General features: G+C 43.9%; 1 protein-coding gene across 7 annotated transcripts in view; it reads right to left on the bottom strand.

Annotated features, from left to right (window-relative positions):
* Positions 1 to 898: 898 nt before the first annotated feature.
* The window catches only part of dync2i1 (dynein 2 intermediate chain 1), a 175,381-nt gene continuing 159,699 nt past the window's right edge, over positions 899 to 16,580 (bottom strand). For all 7 annotated transcript variants that reach the window (XM_072508236.1, XM_072508237.1, XM_072508240.1 and 4 more), the window contains 6 exons: positions 12,792 to 12,843; positions 9,007 to 9,064; positions 7,777 to 7,876; positions 6,678 to 6,809; positions 4,321 to 4,544; positions 899 to 2,793 (listed from right to left, as the gene is read on the bottom strand). In XM_072508236.1, coding sequence (XP_072364337.1) covers positions 2,622 to 2,793; positions 4,321 to 4,544; positions 6,678 to 6,809; positions 7,777 to 7,876; positions 9,007 to 9,064; positions 12,792 to 12,843 — 738 coding nt within the window. In that variant the 3' untranslated portion in view covers positions 899 to 2,621. The remainder of the gene's footprint in view (positions 2,794 to 4,320; positions 4,545 to 6,677; positions 6,810 to 7,776; positions 7,877 to 9,006; positions 9,065 to 12,791; positions 12,844 to 16,580) is intronic.

The raw sequence follows: 16,580 nt of genomic DNA, 5'->3' as shown, positions 1-16,580 counted from the left end.
AGAAAGTGTGCACTGTTGGAGGTGCCATTTTTCAAAGCCTCATCTGCTCCCGCATATGGAAGCAAAATATGTATGATTTGCCTGCTAATTTATTTTTGATTTACATTAGCTCTGACTTGTGTTAAAGTAAAAGTTACCAAAAAGTAAAATTTCTTCAGCACTAAATCTGATTATTCTGGTTTACAGATTCCATGGGACCTATAATGCAACTGACGTGACAAGTATTTATCGCACAATCAACATCACAAAAGTGATTATCTGGTCAATCTGGTTATTATTTTAGAGACTTTGCTTGTTGTGTGCAAATTGGCTGCCAAGTTCCTACATTAACATGGTGACTGCAATTCAAAAGTACTTTGGATTGGATTTGTTTTTTGTCATGTTTACCGAGGTAGTGTGAAAAGTATTTTACTGCGAGCAGCTCAACAGATCATTTAGTACATGAAAAGAAAAATACATAATAGTGCAGCAGAAGGTACACAATATAAATACACAGACACCAGCATCGGGTGAAGCATACAGGAGTGTAGTATTAATCAGGTCAGTCCACAAGAGGGTCATTTAGAAGTCTGGTAACAGTGGGGAAGCTGTTTTTGAATCTGTTTGTGCGTGTTCTCAGACTTTTGTATCTCCTGCCCGATGGGTAATATTGCATAGGTAATATTGCAGAGATCATGGTTTTGACTTATGTACTGGTATGGTTTTAAGAGCCTATTTGAAGTTCTTCCTGTAACTTCATTGGTTATAAAGCGCTTTGGGTCCCATCATCGCGAAAGGGGCGATATAAATGCAGGTCATTCTTCTTTTCCTATTCACAGAAAGATCTTCATTGAAAGTCCTAATTATTTTGGAAATATTTTCGTGCAACACATGTGGTCCAAAAAAGCATACACTTGCATTTGTTATTTATATTATATTAGTTTATTTCAGGCCCATAACTTTCCTTAAGCAACTAGCAGTTTAAAGCAAAGCGCTAACTGTTACGATCAACAAAATCTAGCTTGCATCTACCCCCAAACAGTGGAATGCAATAGCAGTGTTGTTACAGTCATTAAGGGCTCCAAGGATCATGTTTGTTTGGATCAGTGAGTAAGGAATGTTCTCAAACCAATAATATCTTTCAGAGCGATACTAATACTATAATAAACTTTATTTTTTTTGCATAGTATTGCTGATATATATTTAAATTGCATGGCCAAAGAACAATTCTGGAGCCATAGTCTCTGTCAAAATTAAACAGATTTTGAAAACTGTCCGTTACATATTTGTGATAATTCGCTGCGTGGGGTAGAAATACACTTGCTCCTCACATACATAACCCATTTTGGTTTGGGCTGGAAGAATCTTTCTTTGCTCACTGAATCCATCTTCATGTGTTGACATTAGCAAACATTACAGAGCAGCAATGGGGAAAACGGGTAAAACCTACATGGCACAGAGAAAACCCTCAATTTTAAAAACGAGAATCGTAGAGCATCATGTACCATTCCCCTGAATTGAACTCTCAAGCTTTCAGGTGGAATCCTGGTGTTGCAAGAAAATGTGTGTGTTTAAACGACATCCATTTATTGTATATAGTGCAATTTCCTTCCCCAAGGAGCAGAATCTTCTGGAAAATAAGCCTAAAGTCAGTAAAAATGCTCCCATTGTCTCTGTATTTTCTCCCACACAGTTCCCTCTGGATTGCCCTACATATGATCTAGGATGTAGATCCACCCTCTCTTGTCCCACCTACAATTAAGCTGCTGTGCTGGTTGTAGAAAGTAATGTCACATGGCGTAAATGCTAGCAATCACAGGATTGTTCTTGAGCTTCATGTTGTAGGAAATTACATCTTCTGGTAGTTTATCTTTATTTCTCTGATACAATGTATATTTAGAAATAAGTGTGCCCCGAGATTTAGTTACAAGGCTCCATGTCAAAACAGGCGAAATCAGTTACAGAAACAGAATTTTTATCAACATTATGGGCTAATTATATGCACATGTTTAGAATAACCCGGACCAAAATAAAATTATGACGAGAAAATTAATGTTCTAATATTTTACCTTACACCTCATTGTTATATAAAAATGCAGGAAGGTCAGCCAGAAACACATAATTTACCTGACTAGTAAGTGGGACTTAGCCACTTAGCAGTGATTGTCACATGTTATAATCACAGGGAGGAGATAAATTCTGTATTCAACAGTTCAAACACACACATATATGTCAGTAATTATGACTAACAAAGACAAAAGTTACTGCCTTCTTTATCAATGCTGTAATAAAATAATTAGTAGATGTGAGCATTCGTAAAGCTTGGAAACCAAATCGGCAATTTTAATTGTTGACATCCTAATGTTGAGATTACAAAAGAGAAGGGACGACTCCAATACTAGCTTGGCTTATTCCGTGAGCTACAAAAAAATTGTATTTGCACGTCTATATATGGAAAAAAATTCATAAAAAACAAGCAGCTTTCTAAATACTTTATACGTCTGTTGTCCTATAATTAAAATTTATAAATAAATTGTACAAAAAAAACAGCTGACTGTACAAAGAGTAGCACATTTACAAACCAATAATCATGGGCAAATGTTGTGAACTCGTAGAGTCCTTTCCATAATCTGTACACAATTCTATGCAGTTTTCTGCAGGATATAGTGCAATGTTTCCAATTCATTTAAATGAGGTTCTGACCAATGCTTCATTAGATATTGAATCTCAATTGCTCCAGTCTGCATGGCCAACATGAGGCCTGATGATGCGCCTGGTTTCTCTGGATCACCTAGAAGAGCTATGGCTGTAATCCTGTTAAGGGGAGTGGGGAGGAACAGATCAATATTTAATGACAAACATCCATTCAAACATTGCAGGACAGACAACAAAATATTAAATCCAATGGGCAGTTAATATATTTTCAGCTTACATCAACACAAGTCAAACATTTCTATGCAAGGAAAGATTCAGAAATATAAAAAAGTCATTTACGTTTTCTTAAAATGATATTTGCTGTCATTCAACAGCTGAATCAGACATTTACATGCTGCAGTAAAATCTTTGTCACTAGAAAATACAATCTTATGGTTATCAGCATATCACACAGTGGACAATGCTGGACATAACAATCAACGGCATCATTACATGTATGGGAAGACGTGCCTAATATTTATAATTGCAGCAATCTTTGCTGTAAAATATTATGCTGTAAAATTAGAAAGAAGAAAAGAATTTGGACAAATTTAAATAAAATGTCTAGAGGACTTGGATCTAGAGAAGGAAGTGGACAATATTTACAAACAGGCAAAACCATAGCAAACACATTTCAAAATCTACCCATTGATCCTATACCTAGAGAAAAGATCCCCACTCTGTCCTACCTTTCTGATATTTGGGCCCTGAAGGGAGCGGGCACAGAATTTTGCACGACTGGCTAGCATAACAGTTCCGGTCCCCATCCATTTTCCAGGAGGGTGGGATGAGTGAGGGGGCAGCAGCAAATGACAGCTAGCCAATTGAGTCCCCAAAGGCCTAGTAATGGAGGCCAGGTTCCAGGAGGCATCAGGGGAATACTGTAACTGCCTGGAGGCGGCTCCTTGACAGGGGGCCAGCAATCCAGGCAGACTTAGATGCCCTCCCTGTCTCCAGCTGAAGCTGTGGCCTGCTCTGTGAAGGGCCCTCTGTCCCTTCATCTTAACGGTGGCCCAGCTGTTGAGGCCATTTTTTTAAATTACAAAGTTTTAAAAGTTTGAGGTGCCCCCTCCCTCTCACAAACCTGGAGAGGCCGACCGTGCTGCTTCGTCCAAGCTTTCTATTTGTTCTCTAGCTTTGAAAGCCCACCTGCTGCCCTTAATTGGATTGTGAGCATGCCCTCTGCCCTCTAGCCATTAATTGGCCAACGTGAGGAAAATCACAGCTGAGTGGCTCATCCACACACAGTACGGGCTTCTGACCCCCATTTGAGCGCGGCAGTGGGGTCCTGAATCACACAAGGAAAATCTTCCCCCTTACCTATGTGATCTTCTAAAATAAATTGGGAACACTGAGACTTTGATATTAACCCTTTTTCACAAACCACCTCACCGCCCCCCCCCCCCCCCCCCCCCCCCCCCCCCCCCCCCAAATCTCTAAATACGTGGGAGAGATTCGTGGTTTGGGGGTTCAAGAGGAAAATGCATGAAATACATTAATAGGGTGTGTATAAGCGTTTTGAGGTTTAAAAGAACCTACCAAGCACAATCTATCTTCTTGGTAAACAACAATGTAAAGAACATAGCACAGCTTTAGTCACTAGAAAGAGAGCTACAGCTTTTGCTTTGCTGAAATCATTTGGTTTACCTATCGGGTTGAAGACTCTCCTCTGCGGCAGGTGTGGAAACATTTTGCAACAAATCCCACACATAAATATGAGATGCACTGTCAAGAACAAAAAACATGCCAGGTCGTGTCAGCGCCCACGCTACAGCCCGGATTGGTCTGCCTTGAGTGCTGTCATTCCACTGAATAATGGGGCGCTCTGTTATCACTGAGTGCAGTCTGATTGTTCCATCTGAACACCCAACCTGCAAGACAATGCAGCAAACGGCATTTTAAACCATTCTGACTTTGAAACAATATCAATGGCCCATTTGATAAGGTCACATACTGAGTTATACTTTCTATGACATCCTTATTTTTAAAGGGGGAGGCGATGGCGTAGTAGTATTGTCAATATACAAGTGGCTGGGGGAGAAGAGAGGCAAGCGGGTGTTGAAGATCAAAGATAAATGTGAAGGGGAGCTGGGAGGGGAGATCAATTGGGGAGTATGGAGTGAGGCACTGCGTAGGGTGAATGGGATCTCCTCCTGTGCAATGATGAGCCTGATACAGTTTAAGGTGGTGCACATATGACTCGGGCGAGAACGAGTGGGTTCTTTCAGGGGGTAGCAGATGAGTGTGAGTGGTGTGGGCGGGGGCCAGCGAATCACGCACACTTGTTTTGGGGTTGAGAAAAATTGGGAAGATTCTGGGCGGGAGTGTTCGTGGTCTTAGCCAGGATAGCGGGAGAAGGATCCGGGCCCTTTGGTGGCGATATTTGGGGCTTCAGAGAAGCCGGAGCTCATGGAGAGGGGGAAGGCCGATGTCTTGGCCGTCGCTGCTCTGACTGCACAGCGGCGAATTTTGCTGGAGTGGCAGCCGGCATCGCCACCAGGGGCAGCGGCTTGGTTGGGTGATCTGCACGACTTCCTGTGGTTGGAGAAGATAAAGTATGAGTTAAGGGGCTCTGCAGGGGGGTTTGAGAAAAGGTGAGGGATGTTTGTGACCATGTTTGAGGAGCTGTTCGTCGTGTGTGTGTGGGGTTGGGGGGGGGGGGGGAGAATGAAAAAGGGATGACATTTGTACAGACTGTATAGTTGATTTTTGGGAAGTATGTTTCCCGGGGTGTTTATTTGCTGTAACCTGTTTTAAATACATTTTTTAAAAGTTGTTATATTGTCACTGGCTCAGCAATTCAGAGACTCAAGGTAATGCTTTGGGGAACCAGATTTGAATCCCGCCATGGCAGAGGGTGCAATTTTCTAATGTTAACCATTGTCGATTGTCATTAGAACCCATCTGGTTCACTAATGTCCTTTAGGAAAGGAAATCTGCTGTCCTTACCTGATCTGGCCTACATGTGAGTCCAGACCCACAGCAATGTGGTTGACTTAAATGCCCTCTGAAATGGCTTAACAAAGCACTCAGTTCAAAGGCAGTTAGGGATGGGGAACAAATGCTGGCCCAGCCAGTGACTCCCACATCCCATGAACAAATAAAAAAGACTTCATGGTGGTCAAATATTAATCCAAGCTTTCTAGATTTCTTACATTCACCCACTATAGAGGTTTGATACAAATCTACTACAATTCTATAAATCAAAACAATCTAACTTATGGGATTTCTATCAGATTTTCATCTGTACAGTAATAATCATGTCTCTTCAATTCAAAAAACAGTTCAGTTTATATTTTATCAAATGAACTAAACAGGACTACTACAATATATCAAAATGCCAGGTAGGCCGTAAGAGCACATTACAAAATGCACTAAACTTTATCAACCTAGTATCATAGAAAATCCAATTATTAAAGTCCACATTTATGTGTGATATCATTTAGCTCACATGGTGATAGGGCTTTTCAATGTTAAGGTTCACTAATGTTAGTAGCACTATAATTTCAAGGGGTGAGACCCATGAACCAGATTTCTATTCAGCTTGTGTCACAGCATCCAACCAGGTTGAAGTCATGAATAGGAAATACCTTGTTTCTTTCCAACAGAAGAGCTGGAAATGAGAAGTGTGGCTGACCTTTCTGGCCACAGGCCAAGGAGACTGAAGCCAGTTGAGACTGCTGGCACTCTACAAGTTGGGTTCAGAACCCTTAAAGTAGAGAAGAGAGAAAAAAAGTGTCACAATCCCCATTCCTAATTACCTTCCCTATGAGAGGGTCAGGGGCAGAACTTCAACAAAGCCTGGATTAGAATCCACTGTGGCACCAGCCATGGTGAAAGATTGGCAATACTTACTGTGTTGCCTCATGCATACCTGAACGAGATACAACAAATGTCAATGCTACAGGAGTGGGAAAAATTATCATTCTTTGTTACCTGTCACGTGAAATGAAATAGGAATAATGTATTTAAGTAACTCTAATACTTATTGATAATATCCTTACCAGGAACAGTGTTTTTCCAAAATGACAGAAGTCAATACAAGTGACTTGAACTGGTCTGGCACCATTTATCTGAGGTTTGTACAACTTTGGAGCAGCTTGCAAGCCATGACGTGTACCGTGACTCACAAGACCCTAATAAGGGAATAGAAGTGATTGTAACAAATATGTCATTAGTACTGATCTCAAAGCATTGTTTTTCCCCATTTTATTTTCATAGAATAATAGTTACAAGATTCATGAAAATCTTCAGCTCACTCCATGAACAGTAAACAGTCAGACCAGCAGATTTATAACTAGTGTTTTAAAGATCAAACCCAACAAGAGAAACAGATAAAAGTGAACAGGGTAAATGAGTCAGAAAAAATCATCCTGGAGAGCAGAATCGGGGGGGAATTAAGAGGGTGGTGTGAGTTGGAGGGTTGGAATCAGGGGATGTTGTGGGCCTGTGTTCTTTGTTCCTGTTGATGTTTGATCTTCTGATATTTTCATGTAAATATGCAAAATGCCTTTAATAAAAATATATTTTTTAAAAAGAGCAGCATCTCTTCATGGTGGATCCTCCAGGAGGTACAGTGGCCATGAATTAACCAATAAAACAAAACACAAAAACGGTAGACGATCTAGCTTGTTTAACACTAAAATAAAGTTAAATGATTTCTTTTCTCTTTCATATTTTGTGCTTGAATCTGTTCTTTTTTAAAAAATTATTTTTAATGCAAAGTCAACAAAATGGAGCACAAGTAAAACAGTGGTGCCCAGTGGGTTAAATAGAAACAGAAAATGTTGGAAGTACTCAGCAGGTCAGGCAACATCTGTGGAGAGAGAAGCGGAGTTGTTTCAGGTTTCTGACCTTTTATCATGGAGGTTAGAAATGTAATAGGTTTTGAGCTAGGTGGAGTAGGACAAGGGCAAAAGGAAGGGCTTTGATAGGGTGAAAGAAAGGTGAGATTGGATGACATGAGTTTTCTTTCCAGGGGCAAAGAGATTGGCGATGGGACAAGAAAAGAAACAAAGAAAGTGTCTGGAGCAGGTGTGCTGCTGTCTGAAAGCAGAAATAAGAGTGTTTTCAAAGGAAAAAGTTTTTTTTACAACTACTTACAATATCTGTTCCAATAAAGAAATGATTAGGATCAGATGGCAGAAACCTGATACTCAGAGTTTTAGGAGATCCCAACTGCACAAGATTCCTTGGTAAAAAGCTGATCAAAACACAACAGTAAAATAGTATTAATAAATTGAACCAAAAGCTGTGGGCTATGAGCAAAACATCAAAAATATCTCATCTAGTGAACAGTTAGATTCTTTGATTGCCAATTAGTACAAGGACAATCCCACAATGGAGCAAATTGCCAAAGGAAATAGTCACAATCCCATCACTTGAAATCTTCAAGACCCATCTTTAGATTACTTCCATTTAAAAGTTTTCATCACCAGGACGACCATTTCAGAATGTCATGCTTGTTTAGCTACTGCTACCCATGTAATTGTTGCTGGAATATGAATATTAGTCCATATGCTGACACAAAGCAGAAGGGCAGAATAAAAGGATATCAGGAAACATCTATTTTACGACACAGCACCAATGAACAGCATTAATAGATGTTCCAAGATGGCGCCGGAGCGAGGCGACTTCTTGCAAGCTGTGCCCAGCATGCCCTCTAATTCTATCTTTTACTCTTGTTCTATGCTTCTAAAACTTCATTCTAACTCTTTTAAACTCTCTCTACCTCGTATTAAGTTGATCTTTTCTCTACACCCCTTGCTATAACTGTAACATTATATTCTGCAGTCTCTTCTTCCTTCCCTATGTAAGGTATGCTATGATAATCTATGGTATGCATTGATTGTACAGCATGCAAGAAACAATAGTTTTCACAGTATACTAATACATGTGACAATAATAAATCAAATCAAATCAAAATCAAGTCCAAAAGAAGTAGAATTAAATGCATGCAGTGGTGCATTGCCAAAGATACAAATGAACAACTATTTCAGAAATGTTAATTCTCCACATGTAAGACATGTTTTCTTATTTTGAAAAGCAAAACGAGCGAAAACCCTCATTCTTGTCTATTGGACAGAATAAAGAGGCAGTAAAAACCAAATTAAAATGCACCATTTTGGCTGAATTTCATTCCTGCCAGCTCAATTTTAAATAAGCTTGTTCCAATTAAGGCTTGGGAAAGGATATGCAAGTTTAAAATTGGCGTGCCCATCTGCGCTTTGGGACTCAGCAGACCTGAGGCATGCACACAGCTGATTATATACAACAAGATTAGCCTGCACGACCAGTGAGCATCGCCATGCAATTAAGCCCCTCAGAACCCACCTGTTCACTTCAATAGAAGAACTGTGGATCAATTTTATCTTCCCACCAGGAATCAGACCTGGAAAAACAGAAAAAAATTTAAAAGAAGTAATTTAACACTCTTCTGGTTCCCCCCCCCATCATGGCATGTAACAAGTAGGGGGGGGGGGGGCTTCCATTGGCGGCATGTAGAGGGGAAGTCGCACTTTGGGTGGCTCCCATTTGAGGCATATTTTTAGGAGGTTTGAAGTTCAGTCCCGGGGGTAATTTTTGGAGGATTGAAGGAAGGGAGATAAAAAGTCGCTAAATTATGCCAAAATGACTGCAAAAACCAGTGGTGAAGAAGGGAGGGAGCGAGGGCTCGTCGTCCAATGAGAGGGCCAGCAAAGGTGCTGGCAAGATGGCGGAGGCTGGACCGCAAGGTGGGGCCACACTGCCTATGGTGGAGACGACGACTGAGGTGATGGCTGTGGAGCTGGAGAAGCAGTTTTCGAGGCACATGGAGGCGTTGAGGAAGGAGATGGCGGTCGCACTGAAATCGTTGGTGGAGGAGGCAATCACCCCGGTGAGGGTAGCTGTGGCAAAGGCATCGGCCCAGGTGAGCGAGCAGGGCGAGAAGATGACGGAAGTGGAGGAGGCCATGTCGCAGCACAGCGGCCAGCTCGCCTCGATGGGGGACAAGCAGCAGAGGGTGGTGGAGGTTAACAAAGGGCATTGAGCAAAGGTAGAAATTTGGAGAACTGCTCGAGGCGGCACAATTGGAGGATAGCGGGCTTGCCTGAAAGGGGAGAGGGCACGAGGCCAACCGAGCACGTGACCCTGTGCCCTGGCGTGGCTGGGGGGGGGGGGGGGGGAATTGTACAATTCATGGTCGTTATTCATTATGAACTTTCAAGAATTGGATGACATCGAACATGGGGGGGGCTGTGTATGTTGATCGTGACTATGGGTGATTCCTGATTCCTTTTTTATTTGATGTTTGTGTTGACATGTGGGTTGGTGGGAGGATGGGATTGTTATTGTTGATAAGGGGATTGACAATGTATTTATTACTGTTGATTGCTGGTGGCAGTAAATTTTGAAGAAAATGTGAAAAAGGAGGAAAATAAAAAATATTTTTTAAAAAACAAGTATAAAGGATTCGTAGACTTCGATGCTCCCAAAATAACATCATTCCATTCAGCTGCCTCTATTCTTCTCATTTTTCCCCATTCTACACATTCCCCACCCTGAATTCATCCCTCTTTCATTTTTCTCCCATCTGGCATCCTTTCTCTCTTTGACTTCAGAGTAATAGTATCACCTGTGGTTCAATTGGTAGCACTCAACCGGGCAGCACAAGTGATTAGCACTGTGGCTTCACAGCGCCAGGGTCACAGGTTCGATTCCCCGCTGGGTCACTGGCTGTGCATAGTCTGCGTGGATTTCCTCCGGGTGCTCCGGTTTCCTCCCACAGTCCAAAGACATGCAGGTTAGGTGGATTAGCCATGATAAATTACCCTTCATGACCTAAAAGGTTAGATGGGGTTATTGGGTTACGGGGATTGGGTGGAAGTGAGGGCTTAAGTGGGTCGATGCAGACTCAATGGGTTGAATGGCCTCCTTCTGCACTGTATGTTCTATCACCTATGACCGAACCCTATTCAGAAGGTAGTGGCTTCAAGTCTCTAGGTTGGCAAGGTGTCGGAAATACATCAGGAGTTGAAAGAAGAGGGGGAAGCGCTGGTAGAAGAGTTGAAGGGTAAATGGGAGGAGCACCTGGGGGGGAGGAGATTGAGTCTGTGGGCTGATGCCCAAGGTAGGGTTAATTCCTCCTCCTCGTGTCCAGCCTGATACAATTTAAGGTGGTCCACAGAGCGCACTTGACGGGGGCGAGGTTGAGTAGGTTCTTTGGGGTAGAGGGCAGATGTGGAAGGTGCTCAGGGAGCCCGGCGGACCATGTCCATATGTTTTGGTCATGCCCGGCACTGGAGGGGTTCTGGAGAGGAGTGGCGGGAGCAATATCTCAGGGAGTGAAAGTCCGGGTCAAGCCAAGCTGGGGGCTAGCAATATTTGGAATAGTGGACGAACCGGGAGTGCAGGAGGCGAAAGAGGCCGGCCTTTGCGTCCCTTGTAGCCCGGCGAAGGATCTTGCTAATGTGGAAGGAGGCGAAGCCCCCCAGCCTAGAGGCCTGGATAAATGATATGGCTGGGTTCATAAAGTTGGAGAGGATTAAGTTCGCCTTGAGAGGGTCTGCGCAGGGGTTTTACAGGCGGTGGCAACCGTTCCTAAACTATCTCGCGGAGCGTTAGAGGAAGGTCGGTCAGCAGCAGCAGCAACCTTGGGGGGGGGGGGGGGACGACGACACACGTCCTGTGTGGTGGTGGGGGGAGGAGGGGGGGGGGGGGGGGGGGGGGACTGCCTGGGAGGGTGGATGAGCAAGAGATAACATGAAGGGTTGGTGAAACTGGCACGTACGGGTGAGGGCCAGTGGACAAAGCTGTGTAAATATATCATTTTGCCATGTATATATCTTGCTCTGCGCGATTTCTCATTTTTTTTTTTGTTACGGGGGAGGGGGGGGTTATTGTTTGTAAGGGAGAAAAATTGTGTTAAAAAACTTTAATAAATATATATATTTTTTTTAATTCTCTAGGTTGGCATTAGAGTATGGAGGGGCAACAGTTGTTCACCTTCTCAGCGACATCAGCATCATACAAATGTTTTTTTAATATCCTATGGCACTATTTCAAGGAGGAGCAGCAGAGGCACCATTGGTATTGTGGCCAATATTTATCCCTCAATCAACGTCACAAAAATAGGTATTTATTTTTATTCTTACATGGGATATTGGCAGCCCTGGCAATTGTTGCCAATCCTTAATTTCCCTCAAGAAGATGCTGGTGAGTACAAGCAAGGTATCTTCTTGAACCTCTGCAGTCCATTTGGTGTAGGCACACTCACAGTGCTGTCAAAGAGTTGTAGGACTTTGATCCAACGACAGTGAAGGAAACTGTTGTTTGTGGGAATGTGCTGCATGCAAATTAGCTGCCACGTTTCCAACATTACAGCAGAGACAACATTTCCAAACAGCTGTAAAGTGCTTTGGGACATTTGGTAATTGCAAAATGAATGCATGGCTTTCTTTTTTATATCGGAACAGAAGCAAGCCATTTCTGCCCCTCATGCCTGAGGTTTTTAAATGTCTCAAATCTTTCAATGAGTGAGTGAGTAGTCAGGCTGGGAGTTATCAGCTTGGGTCAGCAGGTAGTCGGCTGGGTAATTGGGTCAGGTCACGAAGGGTAGTTGGGTTCTTTCAGGGCAGAGGCCACGGTGGGAGTTTTGGGTGGGAAAATTGGGTCGGAATTGGTAGGATGATTAGGGGAATGGGTTGTGGTGCTCAGTTCAATTACGCTGGTGAATCATCAAGTTACTTCCAGGGTAAGTATCCAAGTAAGTCCCACATATCTGGCCCAAGTTCCCAACACAGTCCGAAGAGTTCCAGAGACAAAATCAGAGACAAGTTTAAACGTCCCAGTCAATTACAGCGTATGTGTGTGTGTACCAGGACCTCCGCAAGGCATTTGAGACGTAAATGTGAAACCTTTTTGGGGAATAGTGCAATGGGATCTTTCCTTACTTCAATGTCTCATTAAAAAAATGAAGCAGCCCTTTCGTACCATACTTAAGTGTAATCCTCAAACGGGACTTGAACCCATGACTTTCTAACTCAGAAGGTGCGAGTTCTATAACAAAACCATGATTGACACTTCAATCTGATTTCGTGTTTAATTATGTTTCCTTCCACCCCATATTTCATACATACCCAAATCAGTCAAAGAACCAGCAAAGTCTGCCTTTTGGAGTTCAACCACGACCTGAAAGAACAAACAATTTAAATTATATAGCACCTTTCATTACCTCAGCACCTCTCAAGGTGCTTCATAGGACTGCTACCAAACAAAGTTTGAAACCATGCCTCATAAACATAATTTTAGGACAGATGACCAAAGACTTGGTCAAAGGCTTTAAGAAGTATCTTAAAGGAGAGAAAGAAAGATAGAAACATTTAGAGAAATAATTCCAGAGCTTAGGGCCCAGTCAGCACTTCGCAGCCAAGAAGTACTTCAAAAGCAGTGGGATTTGCTTGTGGTCCACACTTGTCTTTCCTACAACCTGTTGCTGACCCTCCCAGTTGCACTTCCCTCCCTTGACCCCCTGAATCACAGCTGCTCCCGTTCCCTTCCACACACCACCAGCATCCCCAAGTCCTCACTCACAGTAAGGAATCAGGAGAAACCAAGGTTGGGGAGGGGGAGTCGAGCAAGAAGGGGATGGTGAGCAAGAGAGTTTGGGGAATGGAGAGGCAGTGAGCAGGAGGTTTGTGGCACAAGTGTAGCAACAAGCCGGAGCTTGTTGCCACACAAAAGACTAAGTTATTAAAAACAACGCTATATTTCATAAACACTTACACCTGAAAATCTCAACAGAACATCGCTTATTCTATTTTAATTTCCACCAGCAAGATTCCCTATACTTTTACAGGATCTCGAGAGTTCTTTCACATCTCCTGGAACGAAAGCAAAGTATGCCACAGATGTCAGGAATTCACTTTAATTTTGTTTTCAATTTATTTACAGCATGTGGGCATCATTGGCTAGGCCAGCATTTATTGCCCATCCATAATTGACCCTGAGAGGATGATGAGCTGCCTTCCTGAACCACTGCAGTCTCTGTGGTGCAAGTACGCCAACAACAGTGCTGTTAGAGAGGAAGTTTTAGAATTTAGACCCAGTGACAGTGAAGAAGCGGGATATATTTCAAAGTCAGGATGGTGAGTGGTTTGGAGCAAAACCTCCAGGTGGTAGTGCTCTCACGTATCTGCCACTCTGGTCCTTCCAGATGGAAGCGGTTGAGGTTTTACAAAGTGCTACCTAAGGAGCCTTGTTAAGTTTCTGTAGTGCATCTTGTAGATGGTGCACACTGCTGCCTCGTCCTCAGTGTCCATACTATTTGCCAATCTATGAGATTTCTTGGGTTGCTTCCATTAGCATCCAGCTACATGAACCTTCCACTTTCCTCAAGTACTTCATAATTGTTGCTTACCAGTTCAAACACAGGCCTCACTGCTTTCTTACTCACAGACTCCAAAATCAGAGAACAAACTCCTTCATTTCAATCAAGTTAGTGTCCCCGACTTTCGTACTCCGAATCAGTCATGGCCACCTTCCACCTCCATGACCACTCCCCTCGCTACCCCTGCCTCGGCCTCGCGCCTGCTCAGACGCTTATCCATGTTTTACTCCGGGCTTGAATATTCTAATGTTGGCCTGCCTACCATCCTCTGCCCTTCATGAACTTAAGCTCATCCAAAACTCTGCTGCCCTGTGCTCTAATCCACACCAAGTCCTGTTCAGCTGTTACTCCCGTGCTCACTGATATACATTGGCTCCAGGAACGGTTGAGTACTCGTTGGAGTTCAGAAGGATGAGGGGGAATCTTACTGAAACTTACAGGAGACTGAAAGGCCTGGATAGAGTGAACGTGAAGAGGATGTTTCCACTTGTAGGAAAAACTAAAACCAGAGGACACAATCTCAGACTAAAGGGACGATCCTTCAAAACAGAGATGAGAAGGAATTTCTTCAGCCAGAGGGTGGTGAATATGTGGAACTCTTTGCCATAGAAGGCTGGGGAGGCCAAGTCACGGAGTGTCTTTAAGACAGAGCTAGATAGGTTCTTGATTAATAAGGGGATCAGGGGTTATGGGGAGAAGGCGGGAGAATGATTATTCACTTGCTCAGATCCCCACAGCAGCTTCATGTTTTTAAATAGGTGTACTCAACAGCACCCACGTAACCGCTCGCTGGGGGAAGTGGTTAGATCACGGGAGGTCATTCGATACGGGGTCCTTTCAGATAGTGGATAGGACATTGGTCTTAATTGGTGATTATTGTTTTTTTGCAACACCGCAGAAGGATCCTGATCTCGCCAAAAGTAGCGGGCTGTTTAGATAGGAAACCTATCGGCGCACAACATGGTTCTCGATTTAGGCCTCCCCTGCAATCTAACCGGCCCGCTTGTTTTTGAGCCCAACACGATGCAGTCGGAAGATCGCCCCCTGCATCTCCATTCTGCTTTATCTCCACCAGCTCAGCCTCAGGGAACCCAGTACTGATTGGTAGTGAGGACTGCTGAATGGACTAAATAAGTGCCTTTCCAGCACTGCTTCAAACTAGAAGGAACAAAACTGCTTCAACCCCCTAAGCCACTCAGGGTCGCAACCCACAGATGAGTCGCACGTGGGTGTCGTGAGGGCCCCAGAGCAATCAGTCACGGGTTCCTGTCGCTGGAAGAGGTGTCCAAGGGCTGCGACCAGCTTTTAAAAATGCCACCCATGGCCAGCACTCAAGAATGCCAACCGTCCAGCGCACACATATCCCCTCAGCCGTACCTAGCAGTGCGCAGGCCAGGAGCCCAGCCAAATGCAGTTTGACTTGCTGTCCATGGACAGGGGGATGCGATAATGGAGGCGGACGAATGGGGCAGTGTATGAGTATGGGGAGAAAGCCAGTCTTCTTTTGGCGCATCAACTGAGGAGGAAGACGACAGAGAGGGAGATTGTTCAGGTTAGTGATCTGGAGGGCGGATGGTCTCCGCTCCGGAGAAGATGAATGGGGTGTTTAGGGCCTTTTATGAGAGAATGTATAGGTCGGAGCTGCTGGAGGATGCAGGAAAGGCACCAGGGCCGGATGGGTTCCGATGGAATTTTATAAGAAGTTTTCGGATCAGTTGGGTCCACTGTTGTTGGGTATGTTCAGGGACTCCTTTGCGCGGGGCACCCTTCTAGGGACACTTGGTCAGGCGTCCATCTCGCAGCTTCTGAAGAAGTTCGAAGATCCCAGAGATTGTGGGACGTATCGTCCGATCTCCCTGGTAAATGTGGATGGCAAGTTATTGGCCAAGGTGTTGCCGTTAAGGTTGGAGTCTTGTCTCCCAGAGGTAGTGGGGGAATCAGGTGGGGTTCGTCATCGAATGTGCGTCGGTTGCTGAATATGGTGCTAACCCCTGCGGCCGGGCCAGGCCGGTACCAGAGTTAGTTGTTTTTGATATCGAGGGGTCCAGGTGATGGGGGAGTTGGGGGCAGCTTCGGAGGTTAAACTACAGTAACCTGGTGGGTAGAGCTAAGGCAGTCTTGCAGGAGTGGGATAGTCTTCTGTTATTGTTGACTGGCCGGGCCCATCGGCAACGGTGAACAGATTGCCGAGATTTCTATTTTTATTTCAGTCTCTCCCGGTGTTCCTGCCCAAGTTGTTTTTCCGAAAGGTCGAGCGGTTTATTTCTGGTTTTATTTGGGTGGGTAAGGCCCCGAGGTTTCGGAGGTGGGTGCTTCAGTGGGAGAAGCAGGCAGGGGGCTTAGCATTTCTAAATTGGTTGTATTATTATTGGGCAATTAATGTAGTGAAGGTGCTGGGGTGGTGGGGGGACCCGGGTGCTCTATGGGATCAGATGGAGTCAGAGTCATGTAAGGGGACATGTTTGGGGGCACCAGTTATGGCACCACTTTCTTTTTTTTTTTTTTTAAATAATTTTTATTAAAGTTCTCACAAAATGTC

Source organism: Scyliorhinus torazame, chromosome 6 (assembly GCF_047496885.1).
Source record: "Scyliorhinus torazame isolate Kashiwa2021f chromosome 6, sScyTor2.1, whole genome shotgun sequence".
Classification (NCBI taxonomy): domain Eukaryota; kingdom Metazoa; phylum Chordata; class Chondrichthyes; order Carcharhiniformes; family Scyliorhinidae; genus Scyliorhinus; species Scyliorhinus torazame.
The sequence above is the reverse complement of the archived record's forward strand: the minus strand, read 5'-3'. Positions and strand labels throughout refer to the sequence as shown.